At 48.2% G+C, this 25806-nt stretch overlaps 1 protein-coding gene across 1 annotated transcript in view; it reads right to left on the reverse strand.

Moving 5' to 3' along the window:
* The window catches only part of LOC119969305 (lysosome-associated membrane glycoprotein 1-like), a 52352-nt gene extending 36090 nt beyond the window's left edge, over window positions 1–16262 (reverse strand). Inside the window, exon 1 of the mRNA XM_038802757.1 lies at window positions 16067–16262. Coding sequence (XP_038658685.1) covers window positions 16067–16106 — 40 coding nt within the window. The 5' untranslated portion in view covers window positions 16107–16262. The remainder of the gene's footprint in view (window positions 1–16066) is intronic.
* Window positions 16263–25806: the final 9544 nt, after the last annotated feature.

Raw genomic sequence — 25806 nt, forward strand, 5'->3', positions numbered from 1 at the left:
CCCCTGTGGCGCCACCACTGCCCCCATATTTTTAGGGTCGCCGCCACCACCGGGCACGTGGTATATCTCGTGGAAGGGAGCGGCAACGGTGCCGTTACCAGGGCCCCCAGGCTGGTGCCTCCACAGGACGCCATCTCCATCCTTTTCCATGCCCCCCCCCCCCCATCCACCATTGACACATTGGCCGCCCAATAATAACTCGAAAGGTTGGGCAGCCCCAGCTCCCCCCCCCCCCATCATCTTTACCTCGCTCCAGAAAGACCCTCTTCACTCTCGGAGTCCCACGCGCCCACACAAAGCTCAAAATGCTACTAGTCACCCTCCTGAAAAAGGCCCTGGGGATGAAGATGGGCAGGCACTGAAACAGGAACAAGAACCTCGGGAGCACCGTCATTTTGACGGACTGCACCCTCCCCGCCAACGACAGTGGCAGCATATCCCATCTTTTAAATACCTCCTCCATCTGCTCCACAAGCCTGGTGAAATTGAGCTTGTGAAGAGTCCCCCAGCTCCTGGCCACCTGCACCCCTAGGTACCTGAAACTCTTCCCTGCCCTCTTAAACGGGAACCTTCCAATTCCCTCCTCTTGGTCCCCCGGGTGCACCACAAACACCTCCCTCTTGCCCGGATTCGGTTTATAGCCTGAAAAGGCCCCAAACTCAGCCAACAGCTCCATCACCTTCGGCATCCCTCCCACTGGGTCCGCCACATACAGTAACAGGTCATCTGCATACAACGACAGCCGATGTTCCTCCCCACCCCGCATCAAACCCCTCCACCTTCCTGACTCCCTCAACGCCATAGGTTCAATTGCCAGTGCAAACAACAAGGGGGACACGGGGCACCCCTGCCTGGTCCCTCGCTAGAGCCAGAAGTAATCCGATCTCCTCCCATTAGTAACTACACTCGCCATCGGGGCCTCATACAGTAGCCTCACCCACTTAATAAACCCTTCTCCAAATCCAAACTTCTCCAGAACCTCCCATAGGTACCCCCACTCCACTCTATTGAAAGCCTTCTCCGCATCCAGCGCCACCACTATCTCCGCCTCCCCCTCAATCGCCGGCATCATAATGACATTTAGCAACCTCCGTACATTCGTATTCAGCTGCCTTCCCTTAACAAAACCTGTCTGGTCCTCGTGCATCACCCTGGCACACAGTCCTCAATCCTGGTGGCCAGGATCTTTGCCAGCAACTTGGCGTCTACATTAAGGAGAGATATGGGCCTGTACGAACCACACTGCTGGTGGTCCTTATCCCTCTTTAGGATTAAGGAAATCAGCCCCCCCCCCCTCATTAAACGTCTGCACCAACAGGGGGCCCACCAGGTCCACATACTTTTTATAGAACTCCACCGGGAACCCGTCTGGCCCCGGCGCCTGCCCAGACTTCATCTGCCCAATCCCCTTAACCAGCTCCTCCAGCTCAATCGGTGCCCCCAGCCCTTCCACCTGCTCCTCCTGCACCTTCCGGAAAGATAGCCCGTCGAGAAAACTCTCCATTCCCCTCCTCTCCACCTGTGGCTCCAACCGGTACAGTTCCCCATAAAAGTCCTTGAAGACCTCATTCACCTCTGCCCCCTTCCGCACCACATTCCCACTCTTGTATCTCACTCCAGCAATTTCCCTAGCCGCATCAATGGTAGAATTCTAATACACCATAATCTGTAACTGCTTAGTCTGACTCTTTTCATTACCACAAGACCAGGCAACAATCCTGGTTCATGTAAAGTGGAGAAGAGAAGCAGAACTAAGCTCAGGAGTAAAAATAAATAAATAAATAACCACCCATTTATTGTCACAAGTAGGCTGATATTAACACTGCAATGAAGTTACTGTGAAAAGCCACACACACACAGTAGTTCATGATGGCAGCTCACTAGCACCTTCTCAAGAGCAATTAGGAATGGGCAACACAGTAAATGCCGACCTTGCCAGTGACGCTTGCATCCTGCAATTGAATTTAAAAGAATTTCAGACTTTTTTTCCTGAAATATTTACAACTCCCATCAAAACTAATTGCCTTCAGTCTTCTCAGTTCAGAGCCTGTCTTTACCCGAGCCTCCCATTCCTTTCTGCCCCCACCTTCAGAGAAAATGGTGGGCAGCACGGTAGCATGGTGGTTAGCATAAATGCTTCACAGCTCCAGGGTCCCAGGTTCAGTTCCCGGCTGGGTCACTGTCTGTGCGGAGTCTGCACGTCCTCCCCATGTGTGCGTGGGTTTCCTCCAGGTGCTCCGGTTTCCTCCCACAGTCCAAAGATGTGCGGGTTAGGTGGATTGGCCATGCTAAATTGCCCGTAGTGTCCTAAAAAGTAAGGTTAAGGGGGGGGTTGTTGGGTTACGGGTACAGGGTGGATACGCGGTTTGAGTAGGGTGATCATTGTTCGGCACAACATCGTGGGCTGAAGGGCCTGTTCTGTGCTGTATTGTTCTATGTTCTATGTAAAACAGCAATCAAAAACCCTGATGAAATGTTGGCCCTCATCTTAGACAAGCTGGATTACAATAGAGAGGAAGCTATTCTCTGGTTGTATAAAGTCTTGGTTGGACCTCATCTGGAGTACAGTACTGAATTACACCCTAGGAAAGATATAATAGTAATGGGAGTGTGTACATGTTCAGCTTAGATTCACCAGAATAATACCATTGGTTAGAGATAACATTGCGAGAGTAGGTTGTTTACACTGGCTTGCTTTCCCTGTAGTAAAGAAGATTGAGACATTGATCGAATCAAGTTGTTGAAAATGTTAAAAAATTTAATAAGGTGTGTGTGTATATATGTATATGCATTATAAAAACGAATTGCCATGACCAGACCAAGGTGAAGAATATTAGAGCCAGGACATTTTTGTTTTTATAAATTTAGATTACCCAATTATTTTTTCCAATTAAGAGGCAATTTAGTGTGTCCAATCCACCTCCTCTGCACATTTTTGGGTTGTGGGACGAAGCCCACGCAGACACGGTGAGAATGTGCAAACTCCACACGGACAGTGACCCAGAGCCAGGATCGAACCTGTCATCTCAGTGCCGTGGGGCAGCTGTGCTAACCACTAGGCCACCGTGCTGCCCTAGAGCCAGGACATTTAGGACCTGGGCAATTTCATTACATTAAAGGCGCAATAAAAATATAAGTTGTTGTTGTTCATTTATTAACTACCCTCCAATCTCAGATCTTATTTTATAAAAAAGACAGCATTCATTAATTTCCTGGCAAATCTTCAGTAAGAAGATTTAACTTGTTCCCTCCTATTTCTCATCTATATGCTACCCCATCATTCAAAATCATTGTATTATTTTTCCTCTCACAGTGACGACACCCAGCTCTTCCTCACCCCAACTCTCACGACCCTCCATTATTGCTAGATTCTCAGACTGCTTTTCCAACATCTAGTACTGGATAAGCATAACTTTATTCCAATTTCTCTTTCCAAGGGTGAGTAAACTGTAGGAATTCCATGAATTAATTACTCGGAAGACTGAAGCTATTGTTTTTGGTCCCTATTTCAAACTTCATTCCCTAGCTACCAATTCCATTCCGCACCCCCCACAACAATCTCAAACTATTCTTAATCTCAGTACTGCATCGACCCTGAGATGAGCTTCTGACTTTATATGTTATTTCATTAAAGGTGTTGTATAAATATAAGTTGCTGCTGATGAAAGTCAAAAGATCCTCGAACGCAAGTATAATGTTTGCCAGAACAATTCAAAACACTGCTCTACAGCAAGTTGTATATGGAAACATTAAACAGAAGGCAATAACATACTGTGAATCAAGTGGAACCGAGATTAGCCAATTTACATGGATGGTTTGTCACAATGACTTCCTTGAAGAAAATGTTTTTAGAGATTGTCATCCTTACAAATGGTAAATAACTTGTACTTATAGTGTCTTCAACATTGGGGTCCAAAGGCACTTTACAAGGAAGATTTATTAGACTGTCAAGTCGGAGTACTTTAAGGTTGCAGAAGAGTAGCAAAACAGATAGTTAATGATACCTGTTGTGATAAAGAGGAAGTCTAATGAGTTGATGGCCATTTTACTAATGATAGAGAGAATGCCAGAATCTGTAAATTGAAGGGCGTTAGGATGGAGCTCTAGGTGAGTCACTGAGGGATTTGTAACAGAGCACGAGGATTTTAAAGTCCAATCTTGAAGAACAGGATGTCAGTGAGAGTGACAGTCAAGTTCGACTTTAATATGTAGCCAGCAGAGTTTTGGAGTTTTTGCAATTAGTGTAGGATGGAGTTCAGGAGCCGAATGAAGGTGGCACAGGAAAAATACAGCTTATGCTAACCAAAGCATGGGTAAGTGTTGCAACTATGGGCACCACTGCTGTCTCATGACGCCAAGGGTCCGGGTTCAATCCCGGCCCTGGATCACTGTCTGTGTGAAGTTAACACATTCTCCCAGTGTCTGCGTGAGTCTCACCCCCACAGTCCAAAGATGTGCAGGGTAAGTGTATTGGCCACGCTAAATTGCCCCTTAATTGGGGAAAAAATGAATTGGGTACTCTAAATTTATTTTTTTTAAGTTTTGCAACTATAATGGGAGCATATTATAAAGGTAGCCTTAGTTTGCTCAAGATCAAACAGCACACAAGAGGTTTTATCATTTAGCTCTACTTCAGCAGCCACAAAGAAAGCCCAACACAGAATGGAATCAGCATCTAGGCAGTTATTGCAGATGCTGAGTAAGACATCTTTAATCTTTCCAGAATTTAATTGGAGAAAACTCTGTCTCATCAACCTGATAACTATGCTCATGCATTATCTCATGCACAATTTGAAATTAGGACATGCAGACATTGTCACAATACCAGAGAACTACCATTTCTCCATGGCTAATAGGGAGCTGACATTCTCCAGCCAGAGAATCTGGAAAGCAGTAGTAGAAGAAATTTGTCTCACATTGAGAAGTTTTTGAATATCTGAACTCTGCAACTGACATCCCTGCAATGAAAACCTCAGAGAAATACTAAAAAAAAACTGAAAGAAATAGCATGCCCCGAATGCATAAAGCAATCAAAGGACAAATGTTTCCTCGCATGATTTCAAAACATTGCTTGCATGATTACAAGATTTGCAGAAGTGCAAAACCGGTGGCCTTTTACTAACTTTGAAACTTGAGGGATTTTCTTGGTGAAAATAAGACAACAAAAATCAAAAACAGAAAATGTAGTAAATACTCAACAGGTCAGGCAGCATCTATATAGAAAAACAGACTTAATGTTTCAGGTGGATGGCCTTTCAACAGGACATCAAAATGGATGTTCTTGAAGTCCACACAGCTAAGTCCTTTTCAGGAATAAATGGCTGAAGCAGAAACTATTCTGAGGGAGCTTGGCAGGGTAGATGTGGAGAAGATATTTTCTCTTGTGGGGCAATCTAGAACCAGTTTCGAAATAAGGGGTCTCCAATTTAAGACAGAGATGAGGAGGAATTTCTACTCTCAAGGGCTGTTAAACTTTGGAATTCTCTTCCTCAGACGAAAGGGGAGGCTGGCTTATTGAATATATTCAAAGCTTGAGTTAGTCAGATTTAAAAAATTTTTTTTTATTCAAAGCCTTTTACATATGGCAGCACGGTAGCATGGTAGTTAGCATAAATGCTTCACAGCTCCAGGGTCCCAGGTTCGATTCCCGGCTGGGTCACTGTCTGTGAGGAGTCTGCACGTCCTCCCCGTGTGTGCGTGGGTTTCCTCTGGGTGCTCCGGTTTCCTCCCACAGTCCAAAGATGTGCGGGTTAGGTGGATTGGCCATGCTAAATTGCCCGTAGTGTCGTAAAAAGTAAGGTTGGCGGGGGGGGGGGGGGGGGGGGGGGGGGGGGGGGGGGGGTTGTTGGGTTACGGGTATAGGGTGGATACGTGGGTTTGAGTAGGGTGATCATGGCTCGGCACAACATCGAGGGCCGAAGGGCCTGTTCTGTACTGTTCTACTTCTACTATATACACATGAAAATATAAGACCAACACATCAACATGAACAAAAACTACAAAGAAAGCCCAGAAAGGGAGTCTCTACTCCCTATGGAAGCTAAAGAAATTCAGCATGTCTGTATCGACTCTCACAAACTTCTACAGATGTGCCATAGAGAGCATCCTATCCGGCTGCATTACAGCTTGGTGTGGCAACTGCTCGGCTAAGATCACAAGAAACTGCAGGCTGTGGTGAACTCAGCCCAACACATCACACAAACTTGCCACCCGCACACTGATTCTGTTTACACCTCCCTCTGCCTCAGGAAGGCAGACAGTATTATCAGAGACCCCTCCACGCAGGCTTTGTCTTCTTCCAGACCCTTTCATCAGGCAGAAGATACAGAAGTCTGAAGACCCGCACATCCAGACTTAGGAACAACTTCTTCCCCACAACTACTAGACTCAACGATTATCCCTCTGATTGATCTGTTCCCTGCAAGAACACTATTCACAACGTCCAATGCTGTTCTTGCTCATGTATTTGCTTTGTTTGGCCACTTTCCACACTGTAACCAATCACTCTTTGTCGATGTACCATTTGTCAATGTACTCTGTCGATTATTCTTTTTTTTGTCTACTATGTACTGTGTACGTTCCCCTGGCCGCAGAAAAATACTTCTCACTGTACTTTGTTACATGCGACAATAAATCAAATCAAAATCAAGATGGGAAGTTCTGGAACACAACCATTAACCTGGGCAGCATCGTCATTTTCATCATCTGCAAGCGTCGCGCCCAGCCAGTGACAGCGGCATCACATTCCATCTCATAGGCTGCACGGTAGCACAGTGGGTAGCATTATTGCTTCACACCTCTAGGGTCCCTGGTTCGATTCCCTGCTTGGGTCACTGTCTGTGTGGAGTCTGCATAGGTAGGTTTCCTCCGGGTGCTCAGGTTTCCTCCAACAATGTCCCGAAAGACGCGCTGTTAGGTGAATTGGACTTTCTGAATTCTCCCTCTGTATACCCGAACAGGCGGCAGAATGTGGCGACTAGGGGCTTTACACAGTAACTTCATTGCAGTGTTAATGCAAGCCTATTTGTGACACTAATAAAGATTATTAAAATCCACCTTCACTCCCTCCACCAGTTGTGCCACGTTCAATTTGTGTAGCTGAACCCAGCTCCGCACTACCTAGATTCCTAGATACCGAAAACTCACCTCCACCATCCAGAATGGCAACTCCTCTAACCTCCTCTCCTGCCCTCAATCATATATCGGGAACACCTCGCTCTTCTCCATGTTCAATTTGTACCCCAAATACCGGCCAAATTCCCTCAGGATCTTGGTGATCTCCTTCATTGCTGCCCACGAGGTCCGAAATGTACAACAACAAATCGTTCGCATATAGTGGGACTCTGCTCAACATCTCCTCTCCTCCTCTCCCCCACCCTTGCTCAATCCCTTTCCAACCCCTCAATGACCCAATTGCCATTGGCCTTCCCTTCACAAATCCCATCTGGTCCTCCCCTATTACCCTCGGCACACAGTCCTCTATTCGTTACGCCAGCACCTCCGGCAACAACTTTGCATAGACATTGAGCAGTGGTATCGGGCGGTACGATCCACACTCTTTCTTTCTTGCTTATCTTTCTTCAAAATCAGAGTGATGAAAGCCTGCGACAATGTGGGGAGAGCTCTCTCCTATCCCTTGCCTCATTGAGTATCCTCTCTAGCAGGGGGCCCCAGCTACACACAAAACATCTTATAAAGCTCTACTGGGAACCCGCTGGCCCCAGGGCTTCCCTGCCTGCATTGCACCTATGCGGTCCATCATCTCCCTCAACCCAATCGGGACCCCCAGTCACTGCACCCTCTCCTCCTCCACCGTGGGAAACTCCAACTCGTTCAGGAACCATTGAACCCCCCCCCCCCCCCCCCCCCACCTCGTTCAGGAACCATTCAACCCTCTTCCCCCCCCCCCCCACCCACCAGGCAGGGGCTCGTACACGTACAGCCTCCTATAGAAGGCCTCAAATATCCCATTCAACCCCTCTGGGTCCATCACCACTGTACCCCTCTCATTCCTCATCCTGCCAATCTCCCTCGCCGCTGCCTGCTTCCTGAGATAATGGGCCAGCATCCTACTCGCTTTTCCCCCGTACTCATACACTGCCCCTCTGCAACTGCCCCACCACCTTCCCCGTAGACACTAACCCTGACTCCAGCTGGAGTCATTGCCTCTCCTTCAAAACCCCTCCTCTGGCGCCATGGAGTACCTCCGATCCACTCGCAGAATCTCCTCTACCAGCCTTGTTCTCTCCTCTCAACCCACTCTCTCCCTATGCCACAGAATCACAGAATTTACAGTGCAGAAGGAGGCCATTCGGCCCATCGAGTATGCATAGGCCCTTGGAAAAGAGCACCCTACCTAAGCCTCCACCTCACTTCCATCTTATCCCCGTAACCCCACCTTACATTACCTTTTTTGGACGCCAAGGGCAATTTAGCATAGCCAATCCACCCATCCTTGCAAATCTTTGGACTATGGGAGGAAACCGGAGTACCCGGAGGAAACCCACGCACACACGGGGAGAACGTGCAGACTCCACACAGACAGTGACCCAAGCCGGGAATCGAACCTGGGACCCAGGCGCAATGAAGCCATTGTGCTAACCACTATGCTACCATGCTGCCCAAATGTGCCAGGATCAAAATAAATTCACCCTTAATTACTGTCTTAATTGTCCCCCACAGCATGGCAACTGTGACCTCAATCAGCTCCACATCGTCCCAAATGGCAGCCCTCACCCTCCTCAGCTTACAGCCCCAAACCTAACCGCCACTGTGACCGTTGGGCCTCCCCCCGAACCACCCACAAATCCACCCAATGTGGCGCGTGGTCAGAAACCACAATCGCCGAGTAATCCAAGTCTACCATATCCATCACAAAGAAATTGATCCGGGAGTACACCCAGTGCATGTGTGAGAAGTACAAGAACTCCTTCTCCCTCGGCCTCCCAAACCTCCACAGGTCGGGTCGCCGCCACTCCCCTCAATATGATCCATGAATACCCGCAGCTTCCTAACCACTGCCAATGATGACTGGTCCAACCTCAGATCTAGGACCGTATTGGAATCCCCATAACCAGCCTATGCGTGTTCAGGTCCAGGATCCGCCCGAACACCCACCTCAAAGTCCACATCTACCCAATTCAGGGCATAAACATTCACCAGGACTACCTCACCTCCAATTTCCCACGGACCATCATATACCTACCCCTGGATTTGCCACAAAACCCTCCCATCTCAAACGGCACTCTCTTATTAACCAACATTGCCACCCCCTCGTCTTCATATCTAACCCAGAGTGAAACACCTGCCCCACCATCCTTTCCTCAGCCTCGTCTGATCCCCAACTTCAAGTGCGGAGCCTGCAAGAACACAACAACCGCCTTCAAACTCGTCAGATGTGCGAAAACACGTGCTCAATTAACAGGTCCATTCAGTCCTCTCACGTTCCACGTGACCAGTCTGGCCAGGGGGCTCCCCACCAACCTCCCCTGCCGATCAGCCATGCACCTTTTTAAGTCAATCCCCAGCTTGCGTCATGTACCTCTCCAGGCTCACCCCCAGATGTCCGCCGTCATCTCTCCTTTCTCAACTGCACCACACCAATCACACGCATGTCAGCAACACCCCCCACGACACAGCCAAACAAAGAACCAACCCGTTTCCTCTCCTCCACACCTTCCTCCTGACAACCCCCACTTCACTCCCGTTAACTAGCACGCCCAGGTAGCATGGTGACCTCCATCCAAGGCCTCTGACTTCCCCTCACCATCCACCCGTCTCCTCCCAACCACCAATAAAGAACAGAAGGCACACTCACCATCTCCGCTCCCCCATCATGACCTGTCCCAATTCACCACCCAAAATGCACAATTTACATAGAACTCTCCAAAATCCTCACACTCCTCCCAGTCCATGGTCTCTCATAAAGTCTATTGTCTCCGTTTGCGTGGGTCTCGCCCCCACAACCCAAAGATGTGCAGGATAGGTGGATTGGCCACGCTAAGTTGCCCCTTAATTGGGAAAAAATGAATTGGGTACTCTAAATTTAAAAAATAATAAAGTCTATTGTCTCCTCCGTCAAGTCAAAATAATTGATGTGATACCCGCAAGCGGGCAGGGCACAACACCATGAACGTCACCTCCTTCTTGTAAAAGTCGGCCTTTATCCGATTATACCCGGCCCTCCGCTTGGCCACCTCCGCATCCAGGTCTGGTAAATCCGCAGCTCACTCCTCTTAGCTGTACTTCTTCGTCTGCCTCACCTACCTCAAAATCTACTCTTTATCCAGGAACCAATACAGCCTCACCCCCATCGCCCTGCGGCCTGCTCCTCAGCGCCCTGTGCACCCGATCCACTTTGAGGGGCCGATCAGCTTCTTCAACATGCACGTCACAAACCTGGTGGCCTCTGCACCTTCAGGCATTCCAACGATCCTCAAATTCTGTCTCCTGAAGGGTTCTCAGGCTCCACTAGCTTCTCTCTCAGCCTTTTGTGGCTGCTCATCACCATCGTCATCTCCAGCGAGGTCAGCCTATTCATGCTTAACCACCAACTCCTCCACTTCTGAATCGCCAGGACCCGAGCCTCTTGCCTCTGCTCCACCAGCCAGATCACAGTCCTAAGCGGCACCAGCACCATGGCTAAATAGGCCTCTTTCCTCTGCTGCTGGAATTTGCCATTTAGGAACTCCACGAACTGCTCCATCGACCACTGGGAGGGCACCACCGCCCCCTTGTCCACCGCCATTTTCACCTGTGTCACACCACAAAAACATTCCTGCTCTAGTTGCTCTCTCTTCCTTGTGGCACTCCTCGTCTGATGAGCCATACACCAGCCCTACCAGATGAGTATTACCTTCCCTGGTCACCTTTTGCCCTCAAACACCACACAATTCGGGTGGGGAAGGACTGAAACAATCCACCTCGAGCAGGAACCACCAAACTTGTCACCACTCACTCCATGGCTGCCACCGGTAGTCCGGGTTAGACAGATTTTTTGATTGACACTGGGGGTCTATGGTTATGACGGGAAAGACAAGAAAACAGAGTTAAGGCCACAATCAGATCAGGCATGACCTTAGTAACAGTGAAGCGGACTCAAGAGACAAAATGGCCTACTCTTATATCTTAAATTCTTTTGTTATGTTGGACATTTTAAATTACATGCATAGATTTATTAAACTAATGATCAGATAGCATTCTCCCAGTTCTCAAGAGCATCACAAAAGAGAATCAGATACATTTCCATTCCTGAAACTATTGCTTGGGTAAACAATTTTGACTTCTGTGAACAACTATTTAACTAACAAGACCACCATCATGAATATTGACCCAGATGACCAGATGCCAGAGGGTAATGGCTTTATGCAGAATTGCACAAGATGTTAACAGTCAGAAAATGTATTGACAGGGAATTAACATAAAATGCATGTAGTATTGTTAGTTTACACTAAATTAGCATCACAACAGAGACTCAGGAGATTGAGTACTGGTTCGTATTACTACATGGTTCAAAATGAAAGTGTCACAATGGAGCATTAAACCAAATTGAACCCAATTAAGTCTGTTTTTTAGTCTGTTTTTTTATCCAATTTTTTTCTTGGCACACTATAGATCTTTAACCTTCAAAAAGGTATCTGTCTCTGCAAGCTTATACTAAAATATAATTTAGCATGAATGCTTCTTATACTGTACTTATCCCATTTTAAGTTTGTGTTTTACTTACTCACTTCTGAACTGGATTGTTACAGAATCATAAAATAATAGTGCAGAAGAGGCCCTTCAGCCCATTGAGTCTACAATGACGATAAAAACTGCTGACCTGCCTACCTAAACCCATTTGCCAGCACTTGGCCCATAGCCTTGAATGTTATGACGTGCCAAGTACTTTTTAAAAAAAGGATGTGAGACAACCCGCAATAATATAATTCCTTAGCTTGCAGTATCCAAGAATTCTGTTAAATTTACAATTTCACACTCTCAAGATCCGAAGTACACATTTATGAAAGGCAGTTTAACCAGCTCAGCAAGAACAATTGCTCTTATGACCATGTAGTTAACAATACCTCACTCGTGATCACTGTGCTTGTTTGTGAAATACTGGTACAATGTTTCATGGATAAATTTCTCACACAATTGGTTGAGAGTCTCCATATTCTGAACTTCAAACTACCAATTGCGTACTTAACGGCAACAAGGTCCGTTATTAGCAAATGCTCAGCATTAGAAGTACAACTTAAGAGGTGAAAACCATTACATTACCAAGAACCATTTGCAGAGTGCCCTAGATAGAAAAACAATCTTCTTAGAATAAATGAGAAATCTAAAAGCCTAGATCTAAAGCCAGAAACATAAAAGTTAAAAAGTGCAATTGATTTACCAGATAAAAAAGCACAAGGATGGAAGAGCAGAGTGAAAGAAGGGGACAAGACACAAGAGGCAAAGTAAACTAGACAAATCAAGCAGCTGATGCACATAATGGTAACCCGAGGACATGAGCATGTCCCACAACCACAAGACATATTAAACCACTTACCAAGTTCTCCCCACTCCCAGATTACACTGGATGTGAGGCTTCCCCCTTCCCCGAAGTTCCTTATTCCTGAAACCATTCTGGTAAATCATTCCTGCACTCTCTTTATAACACTTCCTAAAGCATGGTACACAGAAATGGGCGCAATACTGCAGCTGCGGTCAAACCAGTATCCTACACAAGTTTATCACCTCCATGATCATGGATGTTATACACCTATTAATAAAGTCAGGACACTGTGTACTTTACATAGAACATAGAACAGTACAGCACAGAACAGGCCCTTCGGCCCTCAATGTTGTGCCGAGCCATGATCACCCTACTCAACCCACGTATCCACCCTATACCCCCCCTTAACCTTACTTTTTTTATTACGACACTACGGGCAATTTAGCATGGCCAATCCACCTAACCCGCACATCTTTGGACTGTGGGAGGAAACCGGAGCACCCGGAGGAAACCCACGCACACAGGGGGAGGATGTGCAGACTCCACACAGACAGTGACCCAGCCGGGAATCGAACCTGGGACCCTGGAGCTGTGAAGCATTTATGCTAACCACCATGCTACCCTGCTGCCCCTACTACCCTGCTGCCCCTAAGTTTACGAACTGCTCTCTCATCCTATCCTGTCACCTTAAATCACTTATGCACTACACACCCAGGTTAGAATTGTACCCTTTAGTTTATACTGTCTCTATGTTCTTCCAACCAAAATAACCATTTCACATTTCTCTGCATAGAACTTCATCTACCACCCATTCTACCAATCTTTCAATGCTCCTTCAGAATTCTACACTATCTTCTTCACAGCTTACAATGCTTCCAAGTTTTGTATCATCTGCAAAATTTTGAAATTGTCCCCCATTCCCCAATGTGTAAGCCATTTATGTACAATATATATCAGAAAAAACAAGGGTCCCAACACTGACCCCTGGGAAACTACACTACAAATCTTCTTCCAGTCTGAAAAATATCCATTAATCTCTACTCTATTTCCTGTCACTCAGCCAGTTTTGCTCACATGTCTGTTGTGAGCTACTGGATCAGTTTATGTACACCACATTAACAGCATTACCCTCATTGAACCTCTGTGTTACCTCCTCAAAAACCCCCAGCAAGTTAGTTACACACAATTTATCCCTCAAGAAATCCAGCATGGTATTTCTTAATTAACCAGCATTTATTCATGTGACTATTAATGTTGTCTGAAACATTTAAGTTAAACCTATTGGCCTATAGTTGCGGGGCTTACCTTTACCCCTTTTTTAAAATCAAGGATACAAATTTTGTAATTTTTCAGTCCGTGGCACCGCCCAAGTCTAGGGAAGTCTGAAAAATTATGGTCAGTGCACCTGCAATTTTCACTCTCGCTTCCCTCAGTAGCCTTGAATGCTTCTCATCAGATTAACTTTACGTACCAAGTATCATCTCCTTATCAACCCTTCTATGTCTGAATCACCTTTTTAATAATAATATTTGCCATGGCCTGGGTCCAGACAGATGCCAAGCCCTCTATCTACACATGTAAATCCCCTTTTCGGTCCTTAATAGGCTCTACAGCCCTTTGTTAATACCGTTTTGCTATTTAAATGCCTGCGGAAGCTTGTGAGATTCCCTTTTACATGAGTTGCAAGGCACTTTTCATACACCCTCCCTGCTTCCTCACCTCCCCTCTGAACCTTCAATATTCAACCTGGTTCTCAAAGTTCTGAGAACACAGGGTGTCAGGATTCACTGGCCACCCAAAACGACATCGGGAACACGGGCTCCCTTCCATATCACACTGGGTTTAAGGTTCCCCTCCCACTCACTCCCAGATCACACCGGGTGTGATGGCTTCCCCTCTCACCCAGATCACACCGGGTGTGATGGCACCCCCTCACCCCCAGATCACACCGGGCGTGATGGCTCCCCATGACACCCCGATCACACTGAGCGTGATGGTTCCCCCTCACCCCCAGATCACACTGGACGTGATGGCTCCCCCCCACCCCCAGATTACACTGGACGTGATGGCTCCCCTCACCCCCAGATCACACTGGACGTGATGGCTCCCCTCACCCCCAGATCACACTGGGTGAGCTGGCTCCCCTCACCCCCAGATCACACTGGGTGAGCTGGCTCCCCTCACCCCCAGATCACACTGGGTGAGCTGGCTCCCCTCACCCCCAGATCACACTGGGTGAGCTGGCTCCCCTCACCCCCAGATCACACTGGGTGAGCTGGCTCCCCTCACCCCCAGATCACACTGGGTGAGCTGGCTCCCCTCACCCCCAGATCACACTGGGTGAGCTGGCTCCCCTCACCCTCCAGATCACACTGGGTGAGCTGGCTCCCCTCACCCCCCAGATCACACTGGGTGAGCTGGCTCCCCTCACCCCCCAGATCACACTGGGTGAGCTGGCTCCCCTCACCCCCCAGATCACACTGGGTGAGCTGGCTCCCCTCACCCCCCAGATCACACTGGGTGAGCTGGCTCCCCTCACCCCCCAGATCACACTGGGTGAGCTGGCTCCCCTCACCCCCAGATCACACTGGGTGAGCTGGCTCCCCTCACCCCCCAGATCACACTGGGTGAGCTGGCTCCCCTCACCCCCCAGATCACACTGGGTGAGCTGGCTCCCCTCACCCCCCAGATCACACTGGGTGAGCTGGCTCCCCTCACCCCCCAGATCACACTGGGTGAGCTGGCTCCCCTCACCCCCCAGATCACACTGGGTGAGCTGGCTCCCCTCACCCCCCAGATCACACTGGGTGAGCTGGCTCCCCTCACCCCCCAGATCACACTGGGTGAGCTGGCTCCCCTCACCCCCCAGATCACACTGGGTGAGCTGGCTCCCCTCACCACCAGATCACACTGGGTGTGCTGGCTCCCCTCACCCCCAGATCACATTGGGTGAGCTGGCTCCCCTCACCCTCCAGATCACACTGGGTGTGCTGGCTCCCCTCACCCCCAGATCACACTGGGTGAGCTGGCTCCCCTCACCCCCAGATCACACTGGGTGAGCTGGCTCCCCTCACCCCCAGATCACACTGGGTGAGCTGGCTCCCCTCACCCCCAGATCACACTGGGTGAGCTGGCTCCCCTCACCCCCAGATCACACTGGGTGAGCTGGCTCCCCATCACCCCCCAATTTACACCGGGGCTGATGTCCCCCTCCCCAACAGACACCCAGATCACATCGGGTATGATGTCCTCCATCAGTCCAAGATCACACCGGGCGTGATGGTTCCCCCTACACTCCCTCACTCAGGTCACACCAGGTGTGAGGATCCTCCTCCTCCTTCCCCTTTCCCCAATCCCAGGTCACACCGCGTCTGATGGATTGTCTTTCGCTCTGGATGGTTCCACGCCTCACGTGACGGACATCTCACGTGACCCGGGTAACGGTCAGTCCTCGCGCTGCGCCCCCTCCTCACCCCACGCGCGGGGACAGCTCGAGCGGCGCGTGACGCACCCTCCAGCCCAGCTTCTCAACTGAACCTCCGCCCGCTCCACAAGGCCAGGCCGAGGCCTGAAGCCTTTTCTTACCCAACAACAGCAGAGGGGCCAACAGACGGTAAAAACTCATGGTGACAGTGGCTGTGGACAGGGCTGTCGGCGTCTGCACTCTCTCGGGGGTCTTCTCTCCCGTGGGTATCTCGTTCTCGGCCTCTGGCTGCTCTCTGTCTCGGATCCAGTCCCAAACGCTGCTTGCTCATGTGACCGATTGCATCAGGAGGGGCGTGGTGTCCTCCTGTCAATCATCCAGTTCACTGGCCACGCCCCTACGCCGGCAGTTTGGCCACACCCCCTCACCAGAGGCCATTCAGCCCACCCCACATCTGGTTGTCCCTCTCGACAAGAGAACCACACAACCGCTCTCATTCCCCTCCCTCCAGCTGAACATGCCCAAGAACCAGGGGTCACTCATTTAAAATCACGGACAAAAGGAGAAGTGATGTGAGAGAAAAAAAATGTCACGGGGGTGTGGGTGGGGTTGAAGTTTGTAACGAACCTCGGACAAGGACATGGAGGCGGGTTCGATCGAGGACTTGGAAAGGAAATTGGGTTGATAACTGGAAATATCGTGCAAGGTTATGCAAATAAGGCAGGGGAGTGCCATTTCAGAGAGTTAGTACAGACTTGACAGGCTGAATGGCCTCCATCTGCACTGCAAAAATTCTGCGATTCATAGTTGAGTCGCTCCCTGCTTGCTCAACCTGTTTAAACTGAATATGCCAGAGCAAAACATTTGGCCCTTCCTGTCCCTGCAAGAGAGTAACATACTTGGTATGTGACACTCCCTTGGCCCCTGACTCCATCTGAGTCCAGTTGCTCCCTGCCCTCTAATCCTGCTTAATCCAAATATTATACTTCAGAGAACAGAATTATAGAATGGTTGCAGCAGCCCATCCTGTACCAGCAAGAGAGTGATTCACCTGGTGCCCCTCCTTACCCTCAAAATCCAGCTATTCTCTGCTCTCTAATCCTGTTTAATCTCAATACTGTCTCTCTCTCGCTGTTCATGTACCATGCCCGAAGAGAGCATTGGCAAATATGGACTTGCATGTGTTGGGCCATTGTTATGCTTGGCAAAGTACCACAGTGTTGTGCCGTCGCTTCCTGTAGGTTCTGGCTGACTAGCGAACTCTCCTGCTCCTTTCCAAAGGCATAAAACTAGGCAGCATGGTGGCCTAGTGGTTAGCACAGCTGCCTCACGGCACTGAGACAAGGGGCTGGTTTAGCACACTAGTCTAAATCGCTGGCTTTTAAAGCAGACCAAGGCAGGCTAGCAGCACGGTTCAATTCCCGTACCAGCCTCCCCGAACAGGCGCTGGAATGTGGCGACTAGGGGCTTTTCACAGTAACTTAATTGAAGCCTACTCGTGACAATAAGTGATTTTCATTTAATTTTCATTTCATAAGACTATAGGACCATAAGACGTAGGAGCAGAATTAAGCCACTCGGCCCATCCAGAGTGCTCTGCCATTTAAACATGGCTGATATATTCTTATCCCCATTCTCCTGCCTTCTTCCCATACCCCTTATTAATCAAGAACGTATCTATCTCTGTTTTAAATGTACTCAGTGATTTGGCCTCCACAGTGTTCTGCGGCAAAGAGTTCCACAGATTCACTACCCTCTGGTTGAAGAAATTCCTCCTCATCTCTGTTTTAAAGGATCGTCCCTTTAGTCTGAAATGGCGTCCTCTGGTTCTAGTTTTTCCTTCAAGTGGAAACATCCTCTCCATGCCTACTCTATCCAGGCCTCGCAGTATTCTGTAAGTTTCAATAAGAACCCCCCTCATCCTTCTAAACTCTAACGGGTACAGACCCAGAGTCCTCAGCCGTTCCTCATACAACAAGCTGTTCATTCCAGGGATCATTCTTGTGAACCTCTTCTGGACCCTTTCCAAGGCCAGTATATCCTTCCTTAGATACGGGGCCCAAAACGGCTCACAATACTCCAAATGGGGTCTGCCCAGAGCCTTATACAGCCTCAGAAGTATATCCTTGGTCTTGTATTCTAGCCTTCTTGACATGAATGTTAACATTGCATCTGCATTCTCAACTGCCGACTGAACCTGCACGTTAACCTTAAGAGAATCGTGACAAGGACTTCCAAGTCCCTTTGTGCTTCTGATTTCCTAAGCATTTCCACATTTAGAAAATAGTCTGTACTTAAATTCCTCCTTCCAAAGTGCATAACCTCACACTTTTCCACATTGTATTTCATTTGCCATTTCATTGCCCACTCTCCTAGCTTGTCCAAATCCTTCTGCAACTCCCTTACTTCCTCAATACTACGTGTCCCTCTGCAGATCTTTGCATCATCTGCAAACTTAGCAACAGTGTCTTCAGTTCCTTCTTCCAGATCATTAATGTATATTGTAAAAAGTTGTCCCAGCACAGACCTCTGAGGTTCACCACGAGTCACCAGCTGTCACCCTGAAAAAGACCCCTTTATCCCCACTCCCTGCTTTCTGCCAGTCAATCAATTCTCAATCGATGCCAGGACCTCACCCTTAACACCATGGGCTCTAAACGTATTTAACAGTCTTCTATGTGGCACCTTGTCAGAGGCCTTCTGGAAATCTAAATAAATTACGCCCACTGGTTCCCCTTTGTCTAGCTTCCTTGTTACCTCCTCAAAGAACTCCAACAGATTTGTCAGACATGACCTCCCTTTGACAAAGCTGTGCTGACTCAGTCCTATTTTACCATGCACTCTCAAGTACTTCACAATCTCATCTTTAATAACAGACTCTAAAATCTTACCAATGACCGAAGTCAGGCTAACCAACATATAATTTCCCGCCTTCTGTCTCCCTCCCTTCTTAAACAGCAGTTACATTTGCCACTTTCCCGTCCTCTGGGACCTTTCCTGCCTCCGGTGATTCCTGAAAGATCACCACCATTGCCTCCACAATTTCCTCAGCTATGTCTTTTAGGACCCTGGGGTGTAGACCATCCGGTCCAGGTGACTTAGTCAATTAGGTGACCTTTCAGTTTCCCCAGAACCTTCTTCTTAGTGATGACCACTGCACTCACCTCTGCCCCCTGATTCTCCTGGAGCTCTGGCATCCCACTGGTGTCTTCCACCGTGAAGACTAATGCAAAGTAACTATTCAGTTTGTCTGTCATTTATTCGTTTCCATTTATTACTTTTCCAGCCACGCTTTCCAGTGGTCCAATGTCTATTTTTGCCTCTGTCTTACCTTTTATATTTTGAAAGAAACTCTTCCTATCTTCTGTTATATTATGAGCTAACTTTCATCTTCTCTCCCCTTATTGCTTTTTTAGTTTCCCTCTGCTTGCTTTTAAATGATTCCCAATCCTCTGGCTTCCCACTAATCCTTGCCATTTTGTATGCTTTTTCTTTTATGCTGTCGTTGACTTCTCTCGTCAATCATGGATGCCTTGTCCTGCCATTAGCATGTTTCCTCCTCCTTGGGATGAGGTAGGGGCACCACCATTGAACCACCTGACATCCCAATCGGTCATCTGCATTTAGAGAATAGAATCAAAGAATGGTTACAGCACAGGAGGACATTCAACTTCACCTGTCCCTATCACTTCTCTGCAAGAGAGTAACTCATCTCGTGCCAACCACTCTACTGCCTTTTCCCCATTGCCCAGCAAAATTATTTCCTCTTCATATAATGATCCAATTTCTCTTTTGAAGAAACATAATTGAATCTGCCTCGACCACGCTCTCAGGAAGAGCACACTGACATAGACATAGAACAGTACAGCACAGAACAGGCCCTCCGGCCCTCGATGTTGTGCCGAGCAATGATCACCCTACCTAAACCCACGTAACCCGTATACCCGTAACCCAACAATCCCCCCATTAACCTTACACTACGGGCAATTTAGCATGGCCAATCCACCTAACCCGCACATCTTTGGACTGTGGGAGGAAACCGGAGCACCCGGAGGAAACCCACGCACACACGGGGAGGACGTGCAGACTCCACACAGACAGTGACCCAGCCGGGAATCGAACCTGGGACCCTGGAGCTGTGAAGCATTGATGCTAACCACCATGCTACCGTGAGGCCCATGCTTCTTCCTACAAATGTTTTGTTTTCTTTATTCTTTTATGCAATGTGGGTGTTGCAGCAGTACACTTAATGGAATGCTCAGTAGGCTGGATAAGAGCAAGTTTTATTTACTCCATACACAATAACCACAAGTTTGACAACTCCTCAGCCCGAATGGGCAGCTTCCCCGACCTGCACTTAGACCAGGGTTTATATACTGTGAAGCTTCTCCCAGTCAGGGGGAGGCTGCACCCCCTCAATTACCAGGGAGTTCATATAAAAATAATAATCTTTATTAGTGTCACAAGTAGGCTTACATTAACAATGCAATGAAGCTACCGTGAAAAGCCCCTAGTTACCATACTCCGGCGCCTGTTTGAGCACACAGAGGAAGAATTCAGAATGTCCAATTCACCTAACAACACGTCTTTCAGGACTTGTGGGAGGAAACCGGAGCGCCCAGAGGAAGCCAACTCAGTCACGGGGAGAACGTGGGATTTGGCACAGACAGTGACCCAAGCCGGGAATCGAACCTGGATCTCTCGCGCTGTGAAGCAACAGTGCTAACCATATTCCATGGTGTAGGAGGGAAATCGGATACTACATAGTGCTTAGCACCTGAGGAGGTCGTAACACTCCTTCCCCCTAAGTCTGGAGGAATGTCCATTGCCTCAGGCAGTAGTAGAGGTCCCCTCATCCACTTGGGGAGCAGGCGGTGGTCCTTCGATGGTAGGGCTGGTCCAGGAGACATGTAGCACACTGTTGATCACCGTTTCCGTGTAGATCATCAAGGTGAGAGCGGCCGGGCCGGTAAAGCTGCTGGGGCCAAAGGTGCCTGGGGTCGGGCGGGCCGTTGTCCACGCCGTCGTCGGATGGCCCTGAATGTGTGTTGGGCACTTCAGCCTCAACAGTTAGAATCTTAAAGTAGCTTTTCATGTTGATGTTACCTCTTTTTGTCAATCTCTTTAAATTAGTGACCTCTGGTTCTTTGACCTTGCACAAATGGGAATAGTTTCTCTCTATCTACTTCTCCCGACTCCTCATGATTTTGAACATCTCTATCAAATGCCCTCTAATCCTTCTCCATAGAGAACAGTTCCAGCTTTTTCAACCTATCCATGCAAGTGAAGTTGGTGAAGAATATTGAATTGGACGTTTGACCAGACAATGGACTAATAGAACAAAATTAAGAAATCTGACATTCCTGTTAAATTCCATAGAATCCCTACATTGCAGAAGGAGGCCAACTAATCCCTGGAAACATTCTTATACATAATTTCTGTACCCTCTCTATTGCTTTAACACTCTTTCTAAAGTATGGCTGTGAGAGGGAGAGTGTCAAGTCAACGCGTAACCCTCAACTGTGACCAATTCCAATCGAGATCAATAAAAAATATTTTTATTGAAAAAAGACGTATTCTCGCTCAGATAGTAACGTGCGGGAGGGCCGTGAAAATAGAAGAGAAATATATCAACAAAGCTATTCTAAACTCCTCATACTTTATTAAGGATTGCTTTGTACTCTTAATTTCATGAACTGGAGAAACAAATTCATGATACAGGTTTTAAGGTTATATAATAAAAAGAAACTGCAATTCTTTAGTATATCTCAATCTCTGGAAATCTCAAAGCACTTTGTATAGAACATACAGTGCAGAAGAAGACCATTCGGCCCATTGAATCTGCACCGACCCACTTAAGCAGTCGCTGCCACCCTATCCTCGTAACCCAATAACCCCTCCTAACCTTTTTTGGACACTAAGGGCAATTTAGGATGGCCAAACCACCTAACCTGCACGTCTTTGTATTGTGGGAGGAAACCGGAGCACCCAGAGGAAGTTGCGCAGACACGGGGAGAACGTGCAGACTCCGCACAGACAGTGATCCAGCAGGGAATCGAACCTGGGACCTGGCGCTGTGAAGTCACAATGCTATTCATTGTGCTACCGTGCTGCCCAATGAATTGCAGTAAATGCAGTTAATGAATTACTTTTTAAATGTTGTTACTGTTGTGATGTAGAAAATGTAGCAGCCAATTTATGCATAGCAAGTGCCCTCAACCAAATCAACGATAAGATAAATAAGCAGGTAATCTGCTGCAGTCAATGGTTGAGGGATAAATGTTGCTCAGGACACCTGGGAGAGATCCCCATTTTTTCCTCAGAGTAGCCCCGTGTGATCTTTCGCACACATCAGAGACGCCAGATAGGATCGCAGTTCATCTCTCATCTGATAGATGGGACCTCTGACACTGTATCTGGGGAGTGATGGCATAGTGGTGTAGCCACCTGGGGTCGCCATGTCCCGATTTCAAAATGGATACTTGCAAAGAGTACAGTAAAAATTGGACAGTGCTACGAAAACAAGCAGGTGCAAGGTTTGCCTGTGGATTGGAACTTGCAGCTCCCAGACAAAGCCGATACTACAAGCCATTAGCATAGTAATGAGCTATCTCCGGGGACAAAAGAGAAACATTTAAGCAATCGGTACCAGGGCAGACTCCCCGGCGCCAGTGGAGACTAAAACAAAGGCAGGCCAACGGTCACCTAGGACCCGCCCAGTGATCAAGCAATGACCCCTTTATTGGAGAGAATCAATACAAATGATTGGGACATGGTCCAATTAATTGGGGCCAAGTTCAAGGCCCGCCCAGAAGGGCGCAAAACCCTTTGGGTATAAAGAGGAGTCCCCAAAAACAGATCGCTCTTCTTCACCTTCACCTTGGCTTTGGCTCTCAGCGACGAGAGGCCCACGAAGCACCAGCCAAGTAAGTCTAAGGTCACGCGCGCTACGAGATAGGCGCTCCTAGCTATTATTCTATACCCGTTTGAAGCCAGCAGCCTCAGAATCGGACAACGGCCATTGTTCCTCTTACTGAGTGGGCACCCAAAGGTAAGTATAGGCTTTTAGTAGTAGTTGTAGTTTAGTGAGTAGAGTTTGTGCATGAGTAGTAATTGACTGTGTGTAAATAAATGTGCATTGATTTCAAACTTACTAACTGGTGTATCGAGTCTTTGATCAGTATTTGGTTTTGAACCTTGTGGTGGTATCGAAAAGATACCTGCCGATTCTTGAGCAAGCACAATTAAAACAGCAAATTAAGGAGAGCATAACGAGCAACATTTACTGGCGCCATCTGACGGGACTCAACTTAGAAGTGGCCCCACCACTCCGAGAGCACCCAAAATTTGAATTATAGATCCAATTGAAAGCAGAAAAACCACAAGTGTTTGAGCAAGACTGATCAAGCCTCCAGAATTCGGAAGTGTGCTAATGTATGCGTACTAACAGGGATATAAGGTAAACCTGAGAGATTTTGTTGCGTAAAACTGTCGGGAGTTTTGTAGGCCAGAAATTAGCGTTAGCCGTATCCGTGTTTACGTCGCCGCTTTATCACCCCTGTTCCAAATTCAGTAAAGAACCCAGAGATAGGAAAGATGGCAATGAAGGCAATGGAACGCCTTATGAACCCCCAGGAATTCGAGGTCGCAGCGACCAGTAGAGTAGGACAGTATCCCGTTTGGGAAGAGGAAATTAGGAAGTACCTCAAAGGGAAAGGATGGCCCCTTTGGAACGGATTCTGCGCTAATGAGGAAACAGGTCCCGGGAGTACTGGTGGGAGAACCTGACAGAGATCCACAAGAAGAGCTTGGGAAAAGCTCGCAAGCCGATGGCAATCGTGTCCTGTCTGGCACAATTGCGAGGCACAGAAGAGGTCGTTCGGACGCTCCGTTGAGAGATAGAGGAGAGAGATAGAACCAGTAAGGTAGATGTGAGCGAGATTGAGAAGGAGAATAAAAATTTGAGAGAGAAGTTAGCAGCAAAAGACAGAGAGGTGGATGATGCCAAGAGGGCACACCAGTCTTGTTTGGCGCACTTAAGTAGCTTCCAGACCCAGTATGATAAGGCCTACCAGGACACACAACGTGCGGTCTTGGTAAGACAGGAAACCGAACAGAGATAGAAACATTGCAGAAACAGTGCAATGACTTAAAAGCAGCCCTACGAGCACTCCATTTTTCCACAACGGAACTAAGACAGAGCTCCGTAGACTACGCAAAGTGCCGGAAGCAAATTGCAGAATTGCAATCCCTGCTTTCTGTTCAAAATGACTTTCAGAGCACATTCGGACCCCAATTAGATCAGGAAAATGGCCCAGATTGGCAGGAATTAAACGAAACAGCGCATAGATACGTACATGGAGCATGTACAAAGGAGAAGCCCTAGAAAAGGAGAGCACCCCAACCTCCCACTGAACAGGCAGTACACACCCCCATGAACCCGGTAACCACACACCACAGGGCCGCAGCGGAAGGAGAAGCAGATTTTCTGTACACGACCCCCTTAACCGTGACCCAATTGCGGGACGCGTGTGAGAAAATTACACCTTTCCTCCCCACTTCAGACCCCGACCAATTTTTCGCGAAAGTAAAACAACAGGCCACCATGTACAGCCTGGACGTAAAAGAGCAGGTAAAGCTCACTGTTTTAAGCTTTGAGCCTTCAGTCGTGGCAGCCCACCCCGACCCACAGAATGTAGGAGGAGGCACCCTAACAGAGATGCACACAGCGATCCTTGATGCAATCGGCTACAACAGAGGAGACCCGGTAGAAGGCCTAAATAGATGTAGGCAAAAGAAAACAGAACACCACACAGCGTTTGCTGGATGCTTGTGGATTCACTTCACAGCAGTTTTTGGTGAATTAGCCCGTGCCCATTTGTCCGTAGATAACATGGCAAAATGGACTCGAATCTTGGTCTCTCATGCAACAGAGGCAGGACAGAGAGCTTGCGCGAATTATGACCCCTCAGATGAGGCCCACAACGAGAAATGGTTTTGAAAAGGTTGTCCCGCGCTTGGGAGCAATCCGTTCACAGCAAAACCACATTTAGGAAACCCGAGGAAGAGCAGGCAGATGCAGACATGCATACAGCTTTATTGAGATTTTCACAAAATATCAAAAACAGAAAATATCAACAAGAAAACAGTATTAACAACAACAAAAAAGAAAAAAAAACAAAACCAACCCCCCCCCCCCCCCCCCAGTAACTACAAAAAGAAGAAATAGATTAGCACCTGGCATATTCAACAAACACATGTACACATTTCTCCCCTCCACCAAAACAACCCTCCCCTCCCCTACCTCCCTCCCCCTCCCCCCCCGGGTTGCTGTTGCTGCCGGCCTATTTTCCTACCGTTCCACCAGGAAGTCCAGGAAAGGCTGCCACCGCCTAAAAAAACCATGCACTGGTCCCCTCAGGGCTAATTTCACCCTCTCCAATTTGATGAACCCCACCATATCATTGATCCAGGCCTCCATGCTTGGGGGCCTCGCATCCTTCCATTGAAGCAAAATCCTCCCGGGCTACTAGGGGCGCAAAGGCCAGAACACCGGCCTCTTTCGCCTCCTGCACTCCCGGCTCCACTGCTACCCCAAATATTGCGAGCCCCCAGCCTGGCTCGACCCTGGATCTTACCACCCTCGACACCGTGTTCGCTACCCCCTTCTAAAATACCCCCACCCTGGGCATGCCCAGAACATATGGGCATGGTTCGCTGGGCTCCCCGAGCACCTAGCACACCTGTCTTCGCCCCCGAAGAACCTGCTCATCCTCATCCCGGTCATATGAGCCTGATGTAGCACCTTGATCTGTATGAGGCTAAGCCTCGCACAAGAGGAGGAATTCACTCTTTCCAGGGCATCCGCCCATGTCCCCTCCTCAATCTCCTCACCCAGCTC

This window comes from Scyliorhinus canicula, chromosome 7 (assembly GCF_902713615.1).
Source record: "Scyliorhinus canicula chromosome 7, sScyCan1.1, whole genome shotgun sequence".
Taxonomy (NCBI): Eukaryota; Metazoa; Chordata; class Chondrichthyes; order Carcharhiniformes; family Scyliorhinidae; genus Scyliorhinus; species Scyliorhinus canicula.